Raw genomic sequence first — 15,317 nt, 5'->3', positions numbered from 1 at the left:
AGGTAGTAGATGGGCGTGGGATGGATGGGTATGGTACTACTGGCTGGGATTTATATTGTTGATAGGGAGGGCGTTTGTTTGTTTTTGTCATTCTTCTTTTCTTCGTGGGTTTGGCTTGATGGGATGGATGGGTTTGATTTGATTTTGTGTGGAATAATTGAACTGGACAGACAGACGACAGACAGGCAGACACAGTATATGATGTGATCTGCATGTGAACATGGATATGAAAACATTTGTATTGACCTCTGATTTCTCATCACAATGGCCCTCCACTCACATGCACACCAAGACGGAACGAGGAAGATAGATCAATAACTCTCCATGTCAACCTGCGCCGACGACAAATCCGGCATCCACCCCGCCGGCCTCTCACTCCCTCTCACCAAGATGCCATACGCAGCACGCTCCACCTTCTCCACACTATTCTGCATAACATCCGTCTTCTTCCCGAGATCCTTAAACATGAAATGTCTCCTTGGCACACTCAGCCCCTCAAACAGAAACCTCAAGGCCTGCAGATCAACCACAATCCCAGCCTGCGAGCTACTCAGCGTCGGTTTGGACGGACCAGCCGCCTCTCCCTCTCCCTCAGCCTTTGCCTGCTCCTCAGATGCCTCCGTCTTAGACTGAGCCTGTCCACTCGACAACGCCATAACCGCGAACCGCATCATCTCGCCAGTCAAATCAAACAACCCCATCAAATAATCCTCCTCCGAGACAAGGATCCCATCCGGAAGACTCTCGCGGACCTGAGGCAGGGAAATCAAGCTCTGATGACGAAGATAGTAGTGGAACGACAGCGCTTCGATATACTCCTGCACTCCGGAACTGATTTGGCGTTGGTAGCGCCAGCTCTTTAGGGCGTTGAGTTCGGGGACGGCGGAGAGGAAGAGCTCGTGGATTTGGGCGAAGCGGGAGGAGGTTTCTTTTTCGATGGAGGGGGGGAGGGTCGGGGTTGGGAGGGTTCGGACTCTGTTTTGTTTATGGGGTTAGAGGGGGATGATGTTGGTGATGTATGGGAGGGAGTGGACGTACCGTTGTAAAGAGAAAATACTACCAAGAGATTAATCAATCGCGATTAGCCACTTTCTTTCAAGACTCGGCATATAGGATAGGATGCTAAGCGCGAACGTACATCTTCTTACTCAACCCAGTAATATCCCTCGATATCTTGATCAGCCGTTCCCGCCGATCATGGTGCTCGTCTAGCTCGTCGCGAAAAGTGCCGAACATGGCGAGGATCGGGGTCGCGGGTTCGTCGCTGGTCATTGTGATGGCGGTTTGGGAGCGGGTGCCGTCGTCGCGGAGTGGTTTGCCTTCCCAGGAGCGTTTTGTGCCGGCCATAGATTGGGGGTGAAATTGGTTAGGGAAGGAAGAGAAGAGAAGAGAAGGGAAGTGAAGGAGAGGGAAGTGTTGAAAGTGAAAAGGAAAACGGCGGGCGTCATTCATGGTCGCGGGGCTAGCCGTTTCAGGGTGATGTTGTTATCTGATAAGATCTAGATATTTGGATGGGATCTCGGGCATAGTATACCCATTCTCAAGGTAAAGAGCAGTAAATAGTGTAGCCTACGCACTTGATAAATACGAAACCGAGATCATCTATCTCTGTCCTGTTTCGCTTTGGCCAGAATTGCCTGCCACTCCAACGCACCTGGCTGGATTTCTCGCAACACACCCCAACTATCCTCCAGCCTCTGCAACAGCGTCTCCGTATTCACCCACCGATCCCATTTCACCGCCCGAAGGAACTGGCTCAGAACCCTGTACGCGCTATCCAGCGATCCTGCAATCCATCCGTGATGCGCACTACACGCCTCACCAGCCAAAAACAGTCGCCCGTCCGCAGCCGGCCTGACCAACTCGGGATAATAATTAGCGAACTGGCCGGGTCCGAACAGAGCAAAAGCTCCAGACGTATTCGGATCTTGAGACCAGTCATACGCATGAATGGCTTTGAATTGCCTCTCTATCTCGTTCCTCATGTCCTGGTGCGAAAGATGGGCAGATTCATAGTGCAACAGGGCTAAGTCATGAACCAGCACTTCGTTAAGTTGGCTGGAATCTGTCATGAGCGAGCCCATAAGCTGTGCGTCCCTGGCCCAAGTATACGAGCAAAGCAGAGTAGCAGGTCTTATGTTCTCCGTCACATAGGACGGGTAGATGCAGATCCGAAGAGGAAGGTCGGTGGCTGCGTATCCACCACGGGTGATATTGCACATAGTGATCCACCACGGCGTTTCGAACTCGATGGCAACCTTGACAGAAGCGTCATAGTGCAAAGTGCGGATTGCGTCGACCTGGGCTCGACTCAGCCCTGCGCTGCTAAGCTCCATGCGCTGCATACAGGGGAGACTTGTGGTGGTGAAGACTGCGTCGTAGGTTTTTGTTTCGGGGGTGCCGTTCGCTAATACCTTGACCTTCATGGGCGTGGATTTCGAGTGAGGATCGTGTTCGATGCTGGTTACGCGGGTGTTGAGGTATGGTTTGTAGCGGATTTGATTCACCATTTTGTCGGTTATGATGGATGCACCGCCTTTGATGCAGTACCAGTTGATAGGGCGTTCGTCAGAGAAGTCGAAGGATAGGTTTTCGAGAACGCTTTCGGTGAACGCTTGATCGTAGTGGCCGGTGGCGCTGATCTGGTTAGTTTTGTGTCATTCCAGTCTAGGGTGGCTGACTTAGATGTTGTCTCAAGGTACTGGACCGAGTAAAAGTCGTAGCCCCTACTAGGTGTAAATAGGTGCCGTGAACCTGAGGTGGAAGGCCGCATACATGACCTGACGGATGTAATCCCTTGTAGAGAATTGATCAACTCTCATGAGCGTCTGGAAACCCTTTTCAAAATTCCGTTTCAGCCTGTCCTTGTAATAACCGAATGCGTCGTCGAGGATAGCTTCCGCTCCCTCGTTGACAGTCCTAGGTTCAGTCAGCTATGAACCATGCATCCGCCGAAGACTCACGCGTCAGGAACCAGGCCATTGTTCGAAACACCGAAGTGGAACGGATCTCTAGGTCCTCCTTCTCGAGGAATGTAGCTGATACCATTGTACCTCTGAGGACAATTTAAACCTTGCAGATAATAAGGGATGAGAAGCCCGTTGTCCTGGGTTATATCGAGCTGCCTGAACAATCTGAATACCCTGGAAAGAGTCAATTAATGCAACAGTTGACCTCTCACTGCTATGGACGAGGACCAACCGATCCATTATAGGGATCTAATACCGTTAGAAATCCGCTGCATATACACGAAGAGAGGGTACATACATCTGGAAATCGCATAGCCCCAACATCATAATACTCACCCCATACCCAAGCAGAGACCGAATCCCTGGGGAACCAATGCGTATAGACCCTTCCACCTACTCTGGGACTCGACTCGAGAATATCATAGGTAATAAATGGATACATTGGATCCATTATCATGGCTAAAAACAGCCCCGTAATTCCTGCACCCACGATACAAACATGGAACAGTGTTCCGTTTGGCAAGTCGTCGATTGGCTGCTTGGGTTGCGCGATCCTGTCTGGGGGCGGGGGTAGATTCAAGGGGCCATGGGTGTCACTCAAGACAGGGATTGGGAGGCCAGGAATACTGAGGAAGTCCTTGAGCCTCTTGTAGCCTTTGGCGTTCTGTTCTTTGTCAAGAGTTGTTTTGAGGGTTTTGAGGACATTTTGCCCGACCAGATACTGGGCTGCGCGGTCTCGAATGAAGTAGGGAGGGGTGTCTTCGGTGTTTAGCTTGGAGATCGACTCAATGACGGAACTTGATTGATGAAGTTATGTTTGAGATGATAGTTAACAGAGAGTAACCTTGGAAGGGGCATTGATATGAAACAAGGGACAACTAGGCCTTGACGGGCAAGTCATTCAAGAAAAAGCGCATGCCATTTATACTGAAAATGATGCGTTTGTTCTAGTGGTGAGCTAAAAGGATATTAGGCCAAGCAACGAGAGCAGATGACATGATGAGAGTGACTGAATCGGTGCATTTAGTCGTGAAACCTCTAATAGTCATCACCCATCTCCTGGAGTATAAATTCTCCGAAAGGATGATGGGCACATGTACCACAAGTCTAGATAGGGACTGCGCATGCCATGAGTGAGTGGATACCATCTTCCAATGTCCAAACAAGACAGAGAGGGTCAAGAGCTGTACAAGTCTTTAAGCTTCTCCGTCCTAGATGTTTAGCAGCTGCAGGAACCGAGCAGTTGATTGGCGTTTCATGGCTTAGCCATTTTGGTGACTATACTGAGCTGTAGAAAGCTTATTATCTTAGGCTGGATGGTGAAATATCCGCAGATCAGGAATCACAAGAAAATGTATGTTCTACTAGAAGATTAGTTGAAATTCCTCTTCGTTGATACCGAAAGATGAACACGTGATGTCAGGCGGACGAAGCGGCCTTTTTTTCGGCGGAAGTGAGAAGTCAATCCTTCCATCGTCAACATCCCGGACCATCTTGGTGTCAGCATCGTGGAGCAGCACCACATGACGCACGACGGCAGATCGGTTGACACTTGACCCTGATATTCTACTCCAGTATTCTCCCCATCTGCCATCGGTCCACCTGCCCCGTTCTCCGTACCTGTTCATCCGTCGCTCCGCCCTGGAGCCAAGACTTTATATTAAAAGCACGCGCCAAGACGCATTCCATCGGGAACTACCAAAGGCTAAGCGAACAATGTCCATTGACAGATGCGGGGAAAGGGGTAATTCAGCTTTCATCACATCGGCAAAATGGAGCAGCATACGACCCCCAACCATATTCCGAGGAGCTACATGAGTAGTGTTGATGTAGATCAATGCCCAGAATGAACAGACGACACGGGGCCTGCATGACTAGGGGCCGTTGTTGTTAGGACGAACCCGGGCCATGGCAAGCTGGAGGAAGAAGCCCGATTGTATTTGCCATCGACCTTACGCCCTGCTCGCCAATGGCGTGGCTGATGACCTCTGGTCTTTGCATCATACCGGCTGATCATTTACCCTTCGTGTCGTCTTCCTCCCTCCGCCTTCGGTATGATTGAGGGCCGAGTACGGAGTACTCCGTGTTATTGATAATTTCTGACTATCTGATTATGGTTAGCTACAATGCAGATCAGGCAGAGCTGCGTTGGTACTGACTCCTTTCATACCTCTACCACACAATGGTCTTATCCACTCACCCGGTGGTAGGAATGATCGGCCTTGTTATGCTCCTTATGGTATCTGCCCAGTAGTGGTCTCCGGACAAGGGGATAATACACATCAAGGAGAGAATGGTATGAGCGATGCATAGCCGGATGAGTGGCAGCTGGGCGGCGTTCCGGATGAACTATAGCGAGGCCTCTCCTTAATATGCCTCGATACGAAGATGGGACGGGCCAAAAGCTATATAAAGGCCGTTGAGTACCCCCTCCGCCACTAAGCCCGACCTCAATCGTCAAAGAAATCGAGTCGAACAGATACATTGATCAACACAATGAGAGCGTCCTTCGCTGCTCTGGCAGCGGCCATCCTGGCTTTCACGGACATCGCCACTTTGGCGCATGCCCAAGACACTCGGCCGATGGAAAACCTGGGCCGCGGTGTTGTGGCAGTGCGCTCTGGAGACGAGGAGGTCCTAGTCACTTGGCGGCTTCTGGGACTTGACCCCGAGGATATTGGGTTCAACATCTACCGGGCGACCGGCGACGGGGATGCAGAAAAACTTAATTCCAAGGTGCTTACGGGTGGAACGAACTATGTCGACTCCAACGTCACCACCAACAAATCGAACAGTTACTTTGTGCGTCCCGTGGTCGACGACAAAGAGCAAGACAGCAGCGGAAAGTTCGTCCTTCCGGCGGATCAAGAGACAGAGCCCATCGTGCGAATCCCTCTCCGTGATAGCGGCAGCATAAAATATGTTTGGGTGGGTGACCTCGATGGGGATGGAGAGTACGACTACGTCGTCGATCGGACCAACGAGAGACAAAGCATCGAGGCCTATCTCGGGAACGGCACCTTTTTGTGGGAGGTGGGCTTAGGCACCAACAGCGAGAACCAGAACAACATCTCTCCGGGCTCGACGGCCATTAGTGTTGGCAACTGGGACGGAGTGACGGTCTACGACTTCGACAGTGATGGATACGCCGAGGTGGCCATTCGAATCGCGAATGGTGTGACCTTCGGGGATGGGGAGACCTTCAGCAACGACGACGATAACGAACAATGGGTGGCCATCCTTGACGGAAAGACCGGCAAACTCAGAGCGAGGAGCAAGATTCCCGATGACTACATCGAGAGTGGCCCACTGGCTGCTCGGTTCGGAGCCGGCTACCTGGACGGTAAGACACCTCATCTCTATGCCTTCATGAAGAATCGCAATGAGGACAAGTCATTCAACCGCGTTCTCGGGGCCTGGACATTCGACGGTGACTCTATAACCGAGCAGTGGATCCTGCTGAACAACGCAACTGATGGCGCGGACGGCCACAACACCCGTATCATCGACTTGAATGGCGACGGAAAGGACGAGGTCGCAGAAATTGGCTTCGTCGTCAACGGAGACGGCACCATCCTCTATGAAATGCCTGAGCCTGTTATCCATGGCGACCGGTTCCACATTGCCAAAATGGACCCCGAGCGAGACGGACTGCAGGGCTACGGCATCCAGCAAGACAACCCCGAGAACCTGATGGAGTACTACTACGACGCCGCCACCGGCGAGTTCATCTGGGAGCACTACGCAGACGAGACTGGCGACGTCGCGCGTGGCATGGTGGGCGATATCGATCCCACGCACCCCGGCTACGAAGCCTGGTCCTTCTCGGGGGTGTACAACGCTCCTTCCAACGAACTGACGGTCGAGGATACCACTCAGTACCCCTGGCCTCACCTCGGCCTCTGGTGGGATGGCGACGAGCTGCTGGAGCTGCTCAACGACGGCAAGATCGAGAAATGGGACTGGGAGAACCCAAGCGTATCGGGCAGCGTTCCTCGACTGGTCACAACTAGTAAATTCGGCGCGACCAACCCGGGTGGTCGATACCCTGGCTTTGTGGGGGACATTCTCGGCGATTGGCGCGAGGAGGTGATCATGACCAACGACGCCAACGATGAGCTGGTCATCTTCACCACCGACCAGCCTAGCGACATCCGACTGTATACGCTGGCGCATAACCCGGCCTATCGCAACGCTATGACTTTGAAGGGTTACATGCAGTCTCACCACGTGGATTATTTCCTTGGCAAAGACATGGAGACTCCTGCGCAGCCCAAGATTCACTACGTGGGTGCTTAGCTGCTAGACCTTTGGATGTGATAAGATATTTGAGGGGAAGCGACTTGCCATGCAGATGAAACAGGCTGTTCGAAGGTAGCTTTTAGACAAGTTGAATCAAGTGTCTCATTGACAAACTTTGGAAGGGAGCCCCAAATAATACGACGGTGGCTGGTGGACATTTGTTTAAAATGAACCTTCGTACATTCTCCGATCTTAGTCGTAGACATGTTGTATTTTGCTCTTGGTTGATGAACGAACCTCGCGGATGGTACGGGGAGAATAGGCATCCCTTGCACATCCTTCCTTTCCGCCCCGCACTACCGATCATGATATTTATTCTCCAAAACCCGTACCTGCCTCCGCCATATTCTCTAGCCTCGTGTATTCGCTGATTCAGACGAGTCAACGGTTCTCATTATCTTTTCTTGCTAAGGTGTTCTCCTAGAATGTCGCATTCTCCACAGCCTGATCATCCGGAAGCCCAAGACCTTCAAACAATCCAAATGAAGCCTGAGTATCTACTCAATTCTCAAACAAGCACGCCTGGGCAACCTCGCAGTACCCAAGATTCAAGTACCGATGATCCCTACCCTAATCTCCCATTAATTGGGACTGGCATGACCGGGATTGTCCTTGATATAGGAGACGGCCATGTGGTTAAAAAGCCAAGAAATATCAACCGGGGCAAATTCAACGACCCTGATGATCTGGAATATATGGATCAAATTAATAAGCAAGCTTTGGAGAATGAGATCGAGGTCTTCAGGCGGTTGGGAAGCCATAAAGGAATCATTCCTTACTTCCAAATATCCCAGTATGGGATTGAGTTAGCCCGTGCAGAAGACGACCTTGAGTCCTATCTTGCAACGAATGCCTCGGAGCCCAAGGATATCTTAAAAATGGATTGGATTATAGGACTTATTGAGGCCTTTACTTATATCCACTCTCACAGGGTATTTGTGGATGATATTGCTCTTCGCAATATCCTAGTCCTGAATGAGCAGCTCAAACTTGCCGATTTTGGGCAATCCATGTTATTACCACTTGATATCGACATGGCTTCTGCAAATGATAACGGCTTGGATGTCCGGATTGAGATACTCCATGTTGGTTGGGTTCTCTACTCTATTGCAACCTGGCAGATCCATAAGTACTATTTTTTCGGCCCCGAGAACCCTGATTTCTGTTGGCCGGAACCGGAATCATTCCCAGATGTTGATGGTATTCTGTTTGGCAACATCATCAAGAAGTGCCAATTGGGGTGGCGACTATGCGAGTATGGACCATGTTAAAGACGAGGCTCATCAAGTTTGGACGAGCCCCAGGTCATCCTTTACACGGGCCTGTCCCTGATATCGTGCTCTTATGTACCTGAATAGAACTTTGAGCTCTTCCCTTCTTTTGGTCCGAGAACAATTTTTCCACAGTTGACCAAGCCCGTGATTCATTGTCAACTCTTTTACGGGTTACGGTTTGTCTTGGAGCCATGACTTCCCTTTCCGAGGATTCTCGTCGCGTGCCAAACTGTCATTCTGAACTCTGGGGTTGGCCCTTTGATTCTGGGTCCGGCGGTGGACGAACTGTACATTCCCTTGAACCTGGATGTCTTTGAAAGGCGTGACGGACATTGGTACATGATGGCCAGCCAGGAGTTGACCGGTTACGGACGTGAGAGATCCCGGCGGCGTCCTTCATGCAGGGCTCACTTCTTACGGAGTGCCACGCTCGGAATTATCGGAATAGGGGTTCTTCGTTTGTTGGTTTTCTGGCTGACGAATTAGGAACACGGCTTTGCCTCATTGAGTGTTTTCCATTGTTGGAAACATGGCTAGAATTGGTTGAGGCCTGGCTATATTCACTTCCGATTAATAGAGGATGTTGGGCTGGAGGGCTTTGTCGACGTAGCGTGTTGCCAGACCGGATTTCTCGAGGGTACTTTGGCCATAACTGTCTATAGATATGAAGAAAGGCTATGGGTACTTCCAACGGAGGATGTCCACCCGGACAAAATATTCTATTTGGGATCAATAGTGCGGGGACTTTGTAGAAAGCCGCTAATGATTAGATATAATGAGGTTATGAATTTACTACAAATATACGGTATATAAAAAATGCGAATCAAGAAAGAACTGACTGTTCTAAAAACTGTTATCTCAATCTTTAATAAGAATCACACCTCCAAAGTCCTAGAGACTTAGGGCGAATATGGTGGCGGCGGATCGTCATAGTGCACCTGTTCTCTCTCCAACTCCCTCTCCGTCGGAGGTCCTTCGTCACGCCCATGCTCTCTGTTTCTTCTCCCAAGAAACGAGATACTACTTTCCATCTCATCTCCAAGCTCCCCTTCCTCCTCGCTCTCCGAGCCCAGCTCCATCATCCAATCCTCCTGGTTCATTTCGCGCGTACTCCCCACAAACCTCCCGTTTTGCCAGATCTCATTATGAATATCCTTATTCTGATAATCGCCTCGCAGCAGCAGACTATTCGATACTTGACAATTCTGCACGGTGGCCCTATCCAGCCGACTGGTTCTCACCCGACTTCCACGAATATCGCTCCGCCGCACCCGACTTTCTACAATATGTGACCCCTGCGTCTCACTTCTAGATAGCCACGAACCGACGACACGCGAGCCGTGCAGTAAATTCCGTCGCAGGCTTGAAGAATTGACTTCCGAGCCCTGGATTGTACTCCGTAGGTCGTGTACCTTCGACATCTTCGCGTTCTGGGCAATTGAGCGCTCAAGTGAGACCTGGTTGAGTTTGCTATTCGCGATATCGCAGTTGTAGATTCGTGTCTGGGACTCTGCACCTGCAAAGCGGCCGCCCTTTATGCTTGAGTCGTGGATAGTGCTGCGAGTTAAGGTGTCTGAGCTGCTTAGGTCCAAGAGCTCGCTCTTAACAATGGTGCACTTGGACATAGAGGGCCTAAGGCCCGGAGGGGGGATCGTGCTTTGGACGATGGTGGTGCAATCAGTGCTTGACAATGTGACGTACATGATGCCGAGTTTTTGTTTTTTTTTGTTTTCTGTCACTTTGTTGCGTTCTCAGCAAAGGCAGGTGCGCTATGGGTGGATGATGTGATAGAGGAAAGTGGTCGATGGTTATATTTATAGTGTAACCCTGTTATTTGAGCACGATGAACAACGTGTAGATTAGAGGAGGTTTCCTTTGTATTCCGTTCGCGAGGGTGGATTGAGGGTTGACTCTCAAATCCTGGGGGGTGCCGGCAGGAGAATATCTGTTCTCTTTGTGGGCTGTTCAATTTAGGTGATCAAGTGTTACGGGCCTGGATTGGGCAGGTGCGCTCCTACCCCAAGTCTGCTCTCCAGTAGGCCTGTGGGACAGTTATCGACTGAGCTACTGCCTTAGAAGGACCAGCATATCAAGTCCCCGACTTGGCACGCGCATTGCTCTATATAGTGGTTCATGGTCAGTTCGTTACAATTAAGTAGCATGGCCTAAAACCACCTTTCCAGGAGTTTTTTGAATAGTCATATTATACTCAAAGCGAATAGAAGAGGCTCGATAGAATTTAGTCGGGGCGTGTATGGGCAAAGCTGACAGGATTAGTTTAAAGTCGAACCTCTCGATATCATCATGTTATGGTTCGGTTTAATTAATATCACTTTCCGGGATCACCCATTGCTACTGTTCATAGTGTCTCTATTACGGTTAGTGTAAACTTATGTCTAGATGAATCCAGTTAACAGAACAAAACAAATGAGGCTTCACTTATTATACGAGCTAGCATGATACCTCTATGGCAAGGCATTGTCCTAAATTTATGGTGACTATCCCTTTGTGTTGATGAAAAACCTCATTCCCTTCGAGGGGACTACGGAGTACTTCTTTTTTTGTATTGTAGTTTATATCGTATAATCCCAACAAACTTCAAGAATATTTACCGACTCACGGTGATAAGAAGCAATTTGTTCATAAGAAAATGGGAGAATAGGAGGAATACTTGCGTTCTGCTTCAATGAGCGGATTGATCCACATGTTGCAAAGCTCTCCATCTCCAGTATACTTCGTCAGTGAGTACACTATGTATGCACTCCGTCATTTTCGGCATCAATTCCACAGGTCCTGGTATTCTATATTTTATATAGGTAAAGCAGACATAGTAGGGGAAATTCATAGAATAAAAATACAAGGAATTAATGTTCGCGAGTAAGAGGGAATAAAATTTTTGGATTTTCGAATTTTGCCATGTGCTTCTTTCACCATGTTGTATAATGCCTGCTAATTTAATACTTCTAAATAAACTGTCTAATTGAACTTCATCAAATCTGTAATACTTTTAGAGAAACATTAGTTTTTTTTTTTTTTTTTTTTTTTTTGTTTTGTTTTAAAGGAAGCTATTTTCAAGACCGTTACTCAGCAGGCACTAAACCCTTTTTAGAGGAAGAACTCGCGGTCCTCGGAGAAAGGTGAAAAGGTGAAGGCAGACAAAATTCGATCGAAAAAAGTCTGTGGACTGTCGAAACTCTACTTTATGGTTTTGGTGGTCTGGATTCCTCGTGCTGATCATGTTCGCAAGCTGTATATACAGGTGAAATAGGGGAAAACCAGGCAAGCTGCAGAACCGCGATCGTGCATGTGCTTTCCACGCCCACCACGCCCACCACGCCCACACCGTCATGCAGATCCGATCAGCCTTGTGGAGCCTATGTCTCTTCCTTCAGATCTATTCTGCTCGGGCCGCGTGGGTGAGGAAGTTTCATTGTGCTTCATCACAGCGAACAGATCCTGCGGAGAAGGCCTTCCGCATCGATAGCCTTCATGGTTCTTTCGACACCGTTGATAGCCCGACGCGATTCATCCTATCTATATTGGGGGTGCACAATGTCTCGCGGTTTGGCTGTAGTGACCTTGAATTAGCGCGAATTGGGGATTCTGCGCGGTTCCATGTGCTCGGTCATCCAGTTGGCTCTGTAGAGCATGTTACGAGCGAATGTCCGCTGCCCATAACGGACACACTGACACCGTAAGTACATTGGCCCAAGAGATTTCTTAACTATCTTTAACCTGAGCTTGCCCATATATCCAGGCCTGAAGGGCTCTTGTTCTCCAACTTTGAGATCGGCTACTCCTTTGATCATACTCATCGACTCCAGACCCTGGAGACGGAAATCAGCGTTCCATCGCAGAATGGTGTGGAACTAGATTGTGCCGCTGTCAAAATAACCCCGGACATCGGCAAAGAAGCCTCTGTCGCTTTTGCTGTCATTCCCGTCGCTGTAATGGTGCTCGTTGGCCTGGCGTCGTGGTACAGACGCGTCCACGCATCAGGGAGTGACTCGCTTGTTGAGAATCAAAGCACACGTGCTGACCAGAGCCGCATATGGGCAGTCATTCTCGACGTCTCGGATTACATTCGGTACTTGCAGTTTGTCTTCCTAGCTGGATCACTTACCATGGAATATCCGGGGTTTTATCAACCCGTGGTAAGCCAGGTGGCCTGGTCCTCCCTCTTGTACTGGAGTGGCCCGATCGATCATGGATTCACCTACAGGGGGGTTGAGGACGGCATGTATGTCAGTAACGCATCTTATGGACTAGAGTACATGTCGCAGATGCTTGGGTTTCCTCAAATGCCCGACATTATGTTTGACGCATTTATAAATCTGTTTCTTTTGGTAACGGGGTTGGTCGTCGTTCTTGTGGCTCTCTATCTAGGCACTTTCGGACCGAGTCAGAAGCTACCGTTCAGTTTGGCTTTCCGCGATGGGGGCTATATGGTCATCGGCTTGGCGCTGTCCTTCTTCAGCCTTCCTCTCTTGTCGTTCATGTCCTACGAGCTGATTCTCATTGGATACCTGCCCAACTACCGAGTCATCCTCGTCGGGATCGCCATGGCCATTATCGTTCTCGCGAATTATCTCATCACACGCCGTTTCAACCCACTCGAGGAAGTAGAGGTTGGCTCACAGTTGGGTGGCAACATGGAAGACCATTTCAGTGTTTCACGAGAGGTCTTCAGGGCTTGCTCGCACTATCTTCCGCACGCCATCCCTCTGATACAAGGCATCGTGATTGGTGGCCTACAAGATTATGGCTTGACACAGCTTTTAGTCTTAGGAAGTTGCGAAGTGATATTCCTCGTTCACTTAGCAGGTCAGCAGCGTTTACAGATCCTCACGTCTAGAAATGCCTGGTGTGCCTGTGTCCGACTTCTCACGCTGTGCCTGAGCACCGCATTTACCACATCCCTAAGTGAGACGGGTCGGCAATGGATTGGATACCTCATCTTGTGTCTCCATGGTGCAGTGATCTTGACCCATTTCGCGCTTTCTATTTGGCAACTCACTCGTGCATATCGGAAGAGCAAGTTGTTTCCGGGGCAGACTTCACAGTCTCTTCCGCTCACAGACGTTGATCCATTCCGTCCAAGCACCAACAATGGATCTGCAGCGGACAACAACTCCTTAGCCCTCCAAAAAGATAGCCTCGGGAGGTTCGCAGACTACACTCGTTCCGGATCATCGGGAACATCTTCCTATCGAGGAATTGAGATTAGAACCAGCTTCAACAACTATCCTAACCACAGAGCGCCCCCGACTTCAATGCCGGCAAATACACAACACGACGCCACTGAGTTCACGGACTTCTATCGAGCCCCACGAGCACGGATTGGGCCTCAATCGTCGTGTACTGATTCCGGACGCAGTTCAACCTCCGATGACCTCAATGAGTCCGCACATTCCAGCGATGAACCATCATTCGAGCTGACGTCAGCAAACCGTGTTTCTCAGAATACCCTCGACGAATGGCTAGATGTCCCAGGGCGGTTGAATGTGGATTATTCTGTTCGAGAGTCTGATCAGTTCTACGGCAGACAGAAACCTAGTGACACGGTGTCGGAATCCTCCTCGACCATGGGGTTAACCGGAATTGTCGGTAGTGAGGCATCCGGAAAGGATACGCTAAAGCACTGGACACGGAGGGCTGTGACGCGATTAAAACCACCCAAGAAGCCAAAGGAGAAGGGCTTCAAAGTTGTCAGGCCGGCAGGGCCGGCAGGGCCGCCGGGTCCGTCTGAGCTACCTTGAACGTGACATATTGGTGATCGACAGTCCTATGACCATTGAGTAGGACTCAAGTCCGCACGATCCGGACCGGGTTCCTAACAATGAAAATCCCCACACAAATGCTTGACTTTCATGGGTTCAAAGCGACCTACAAAATATCTTGGCATGCTAATAGCGGACACATCCGGCATTCTGAAGTAGGTAGGTAGATATGTTGACCCTTGCATAAACCCCCGTGGTATGGCGTGGAGCATGACCGACGGCAAGGAGGTCCGGGAAGACTGCTATGGCAAAGGGATGGTGTCGGGAAATATTTGAGACTCTCTCCTTGCATATCTAATGCATTTGGCATGCTTTTGGTTTAGGGCCGTACCCAGAGGTAAGTTTATACGACAACCGGTTATTATCCTTTTGAACACAAATAGGAGATCTCGTCTCCTGTTTTCTCATGAATTTCAAGACCTGCCTCTCTCAGCTCAGACTCGAATATTTCAAATTACACTCCGATATCTATTTCATTCTTCAAATATCAAGATGCTTTTTTCTAAGACCCTGCTTGCAGCTGGTAGTCTCTTTGCTACTTATGCAGCCGGGCAGGATCTGGACTCCTGGCCGAGAGACCCAAGCAGCATCGACGGGGCTACCGCGACCAAGCATACAGTATGTCGACACCTTTCCCGCTGAATGTTTGCATGTCTAAACATAGAGGATTTTAACGAATATTAACCGTACCGTACCATATAGCTTGTGCTTTATAAATGGCCTTTTGATGAGGGCATTACAATGTATGATTTGGAAAGAGGACATTGCTACAGATGGACAGATCTGGTTCCAAGGTATGTCGAACCTCATTATTGTACTAAGTTTTCAGAATTGGTTCACTGAGTCCTTGTTTGCAGACTTATCATGCGTCGGTGGATTCAGGCAAGGCCATCACCCAGCTCGGTCTCAATAAGTGTATACAGGTATGTGATCGCACGACTTCGCTCTAATCGGTCAGAAATTTTATCTAATAGCAACTGGTCTGAAATAAC

The 15,317-nt window shown here is 49.6% G+C and overlaps 5 protein-coding genes across 5 annotated transcripts; 2 read left to right on the top strand and 3 right to left on the bottom strand.

Moving 5' to 3' along the window:
- Nucleotides 1-311: 311 nt before the first annotated feature.
- On the bottom strand, nt 312-1,347 carry LDX57_006732 (translin family protein; the record flags this gene model as incomplete). Its single annotated transcript, XM_046088450.1, has 3 exons — nt 312-975; nt 1,039-1,056; nt 1,139-1,347. 3 exons carry the CDS (start codon nt 1,345-1,347, stop codon nt 312-314), a joined length of 891 nt encoding a protein of 296 aa, XP_045944420.1.
- A 251-nt stretch (nt 1,348-1,598) lies between these two features.
- LDX57_006731 (flavin monoamine oxidase family protein) lies at nt 1,599-3,209 on the bottom strand (the record flags this gene model as incomplete). The annotated part of the gene is made up of 4 exons (XM_046088449.1): nt 1,599-2,637; nt 2,731-2,919; nt 2,964-3,143; nt 3,202-3,209. The coding sequence occupies 4 exons, from the start codon at nt 3,207-3,209 to the stop codon at nt 1,599-1,601; spliced, it is 1,416 nt and encodes a 471-aa protein (XP_045944419.1).
- A 2,256-nt stretch (nt 3,210-5,465) lies between these two features.
- LDX57_006730 (uncharacterized protein) lies at nt 5,466-7,268 on the top strand (the record flags this gene model as incomplete). Its single annotated transcript, XM_046088448.1, has 1 exon — nt 5,466-7,268. One exon carries the CDS (start codon nt 5,466-5,468, stop codon nt 7,266-7,268), a length of 1,803 nt encoding a protein of 600 aa, XP_045944418.1.
- A 2,176-nt stretch (nt 7,269-9,444) lies between these two features.
- LDX57_006729 (uncharacterized protein) lies at nt 9,445-10,248 on the bottom strand (the record flags this gene model as incomplete). The annotated part of the gene is made up of 1 exon (XM_046088447.1): nt 9,445-10,248. One exon carries the CDS (start codon nt 10,246-10,248, stop codon nt 9,445-9,447), a length of 804 nt encoding a protein of 267 aa, XP_045944417.1.
- Nucleotides 10,249-12,495: 2,247 nt separating this feature from the next.
- On the top strand, nt 12,496-14,304 carry LDX57_006728 (uncharacterized protein; the record flags this gene model as incomplete). The annotated part of the gene is made up of 1 exon (XM_046088446.1): nt 12,496-14,304. The coding sequence occupies one exon, from the start codon at nt 12,496-12,498 to the stop codon at nt 14,302-14,304; it is 1,809 nt and encodes a 602-aa protein (XP_045944416.1).
- Nucleotides 14,305-15,317: the final 1,013 nt, after the last annotated feature.

This window comes from Aspergillus melleus (assembly GCF_016097325.1).
Source record: "Aspergillus melleus strain CBS 546.65 chromosome Unknown contig3, whole genome shotgun sequence".
Classification (NCBI taxonomy): domain Eukaryota; kingdom Fungi; phylum Ascomycota; class Eurotiomycetes; order Eurotiales; family Aspergillaceae; genus Aspergillus; species Aspergillus melleus.
Note: the sequence above shows the minus strand (reverse complement) of the source record. Positions and strands in the feature narration are given on the sequence as shown.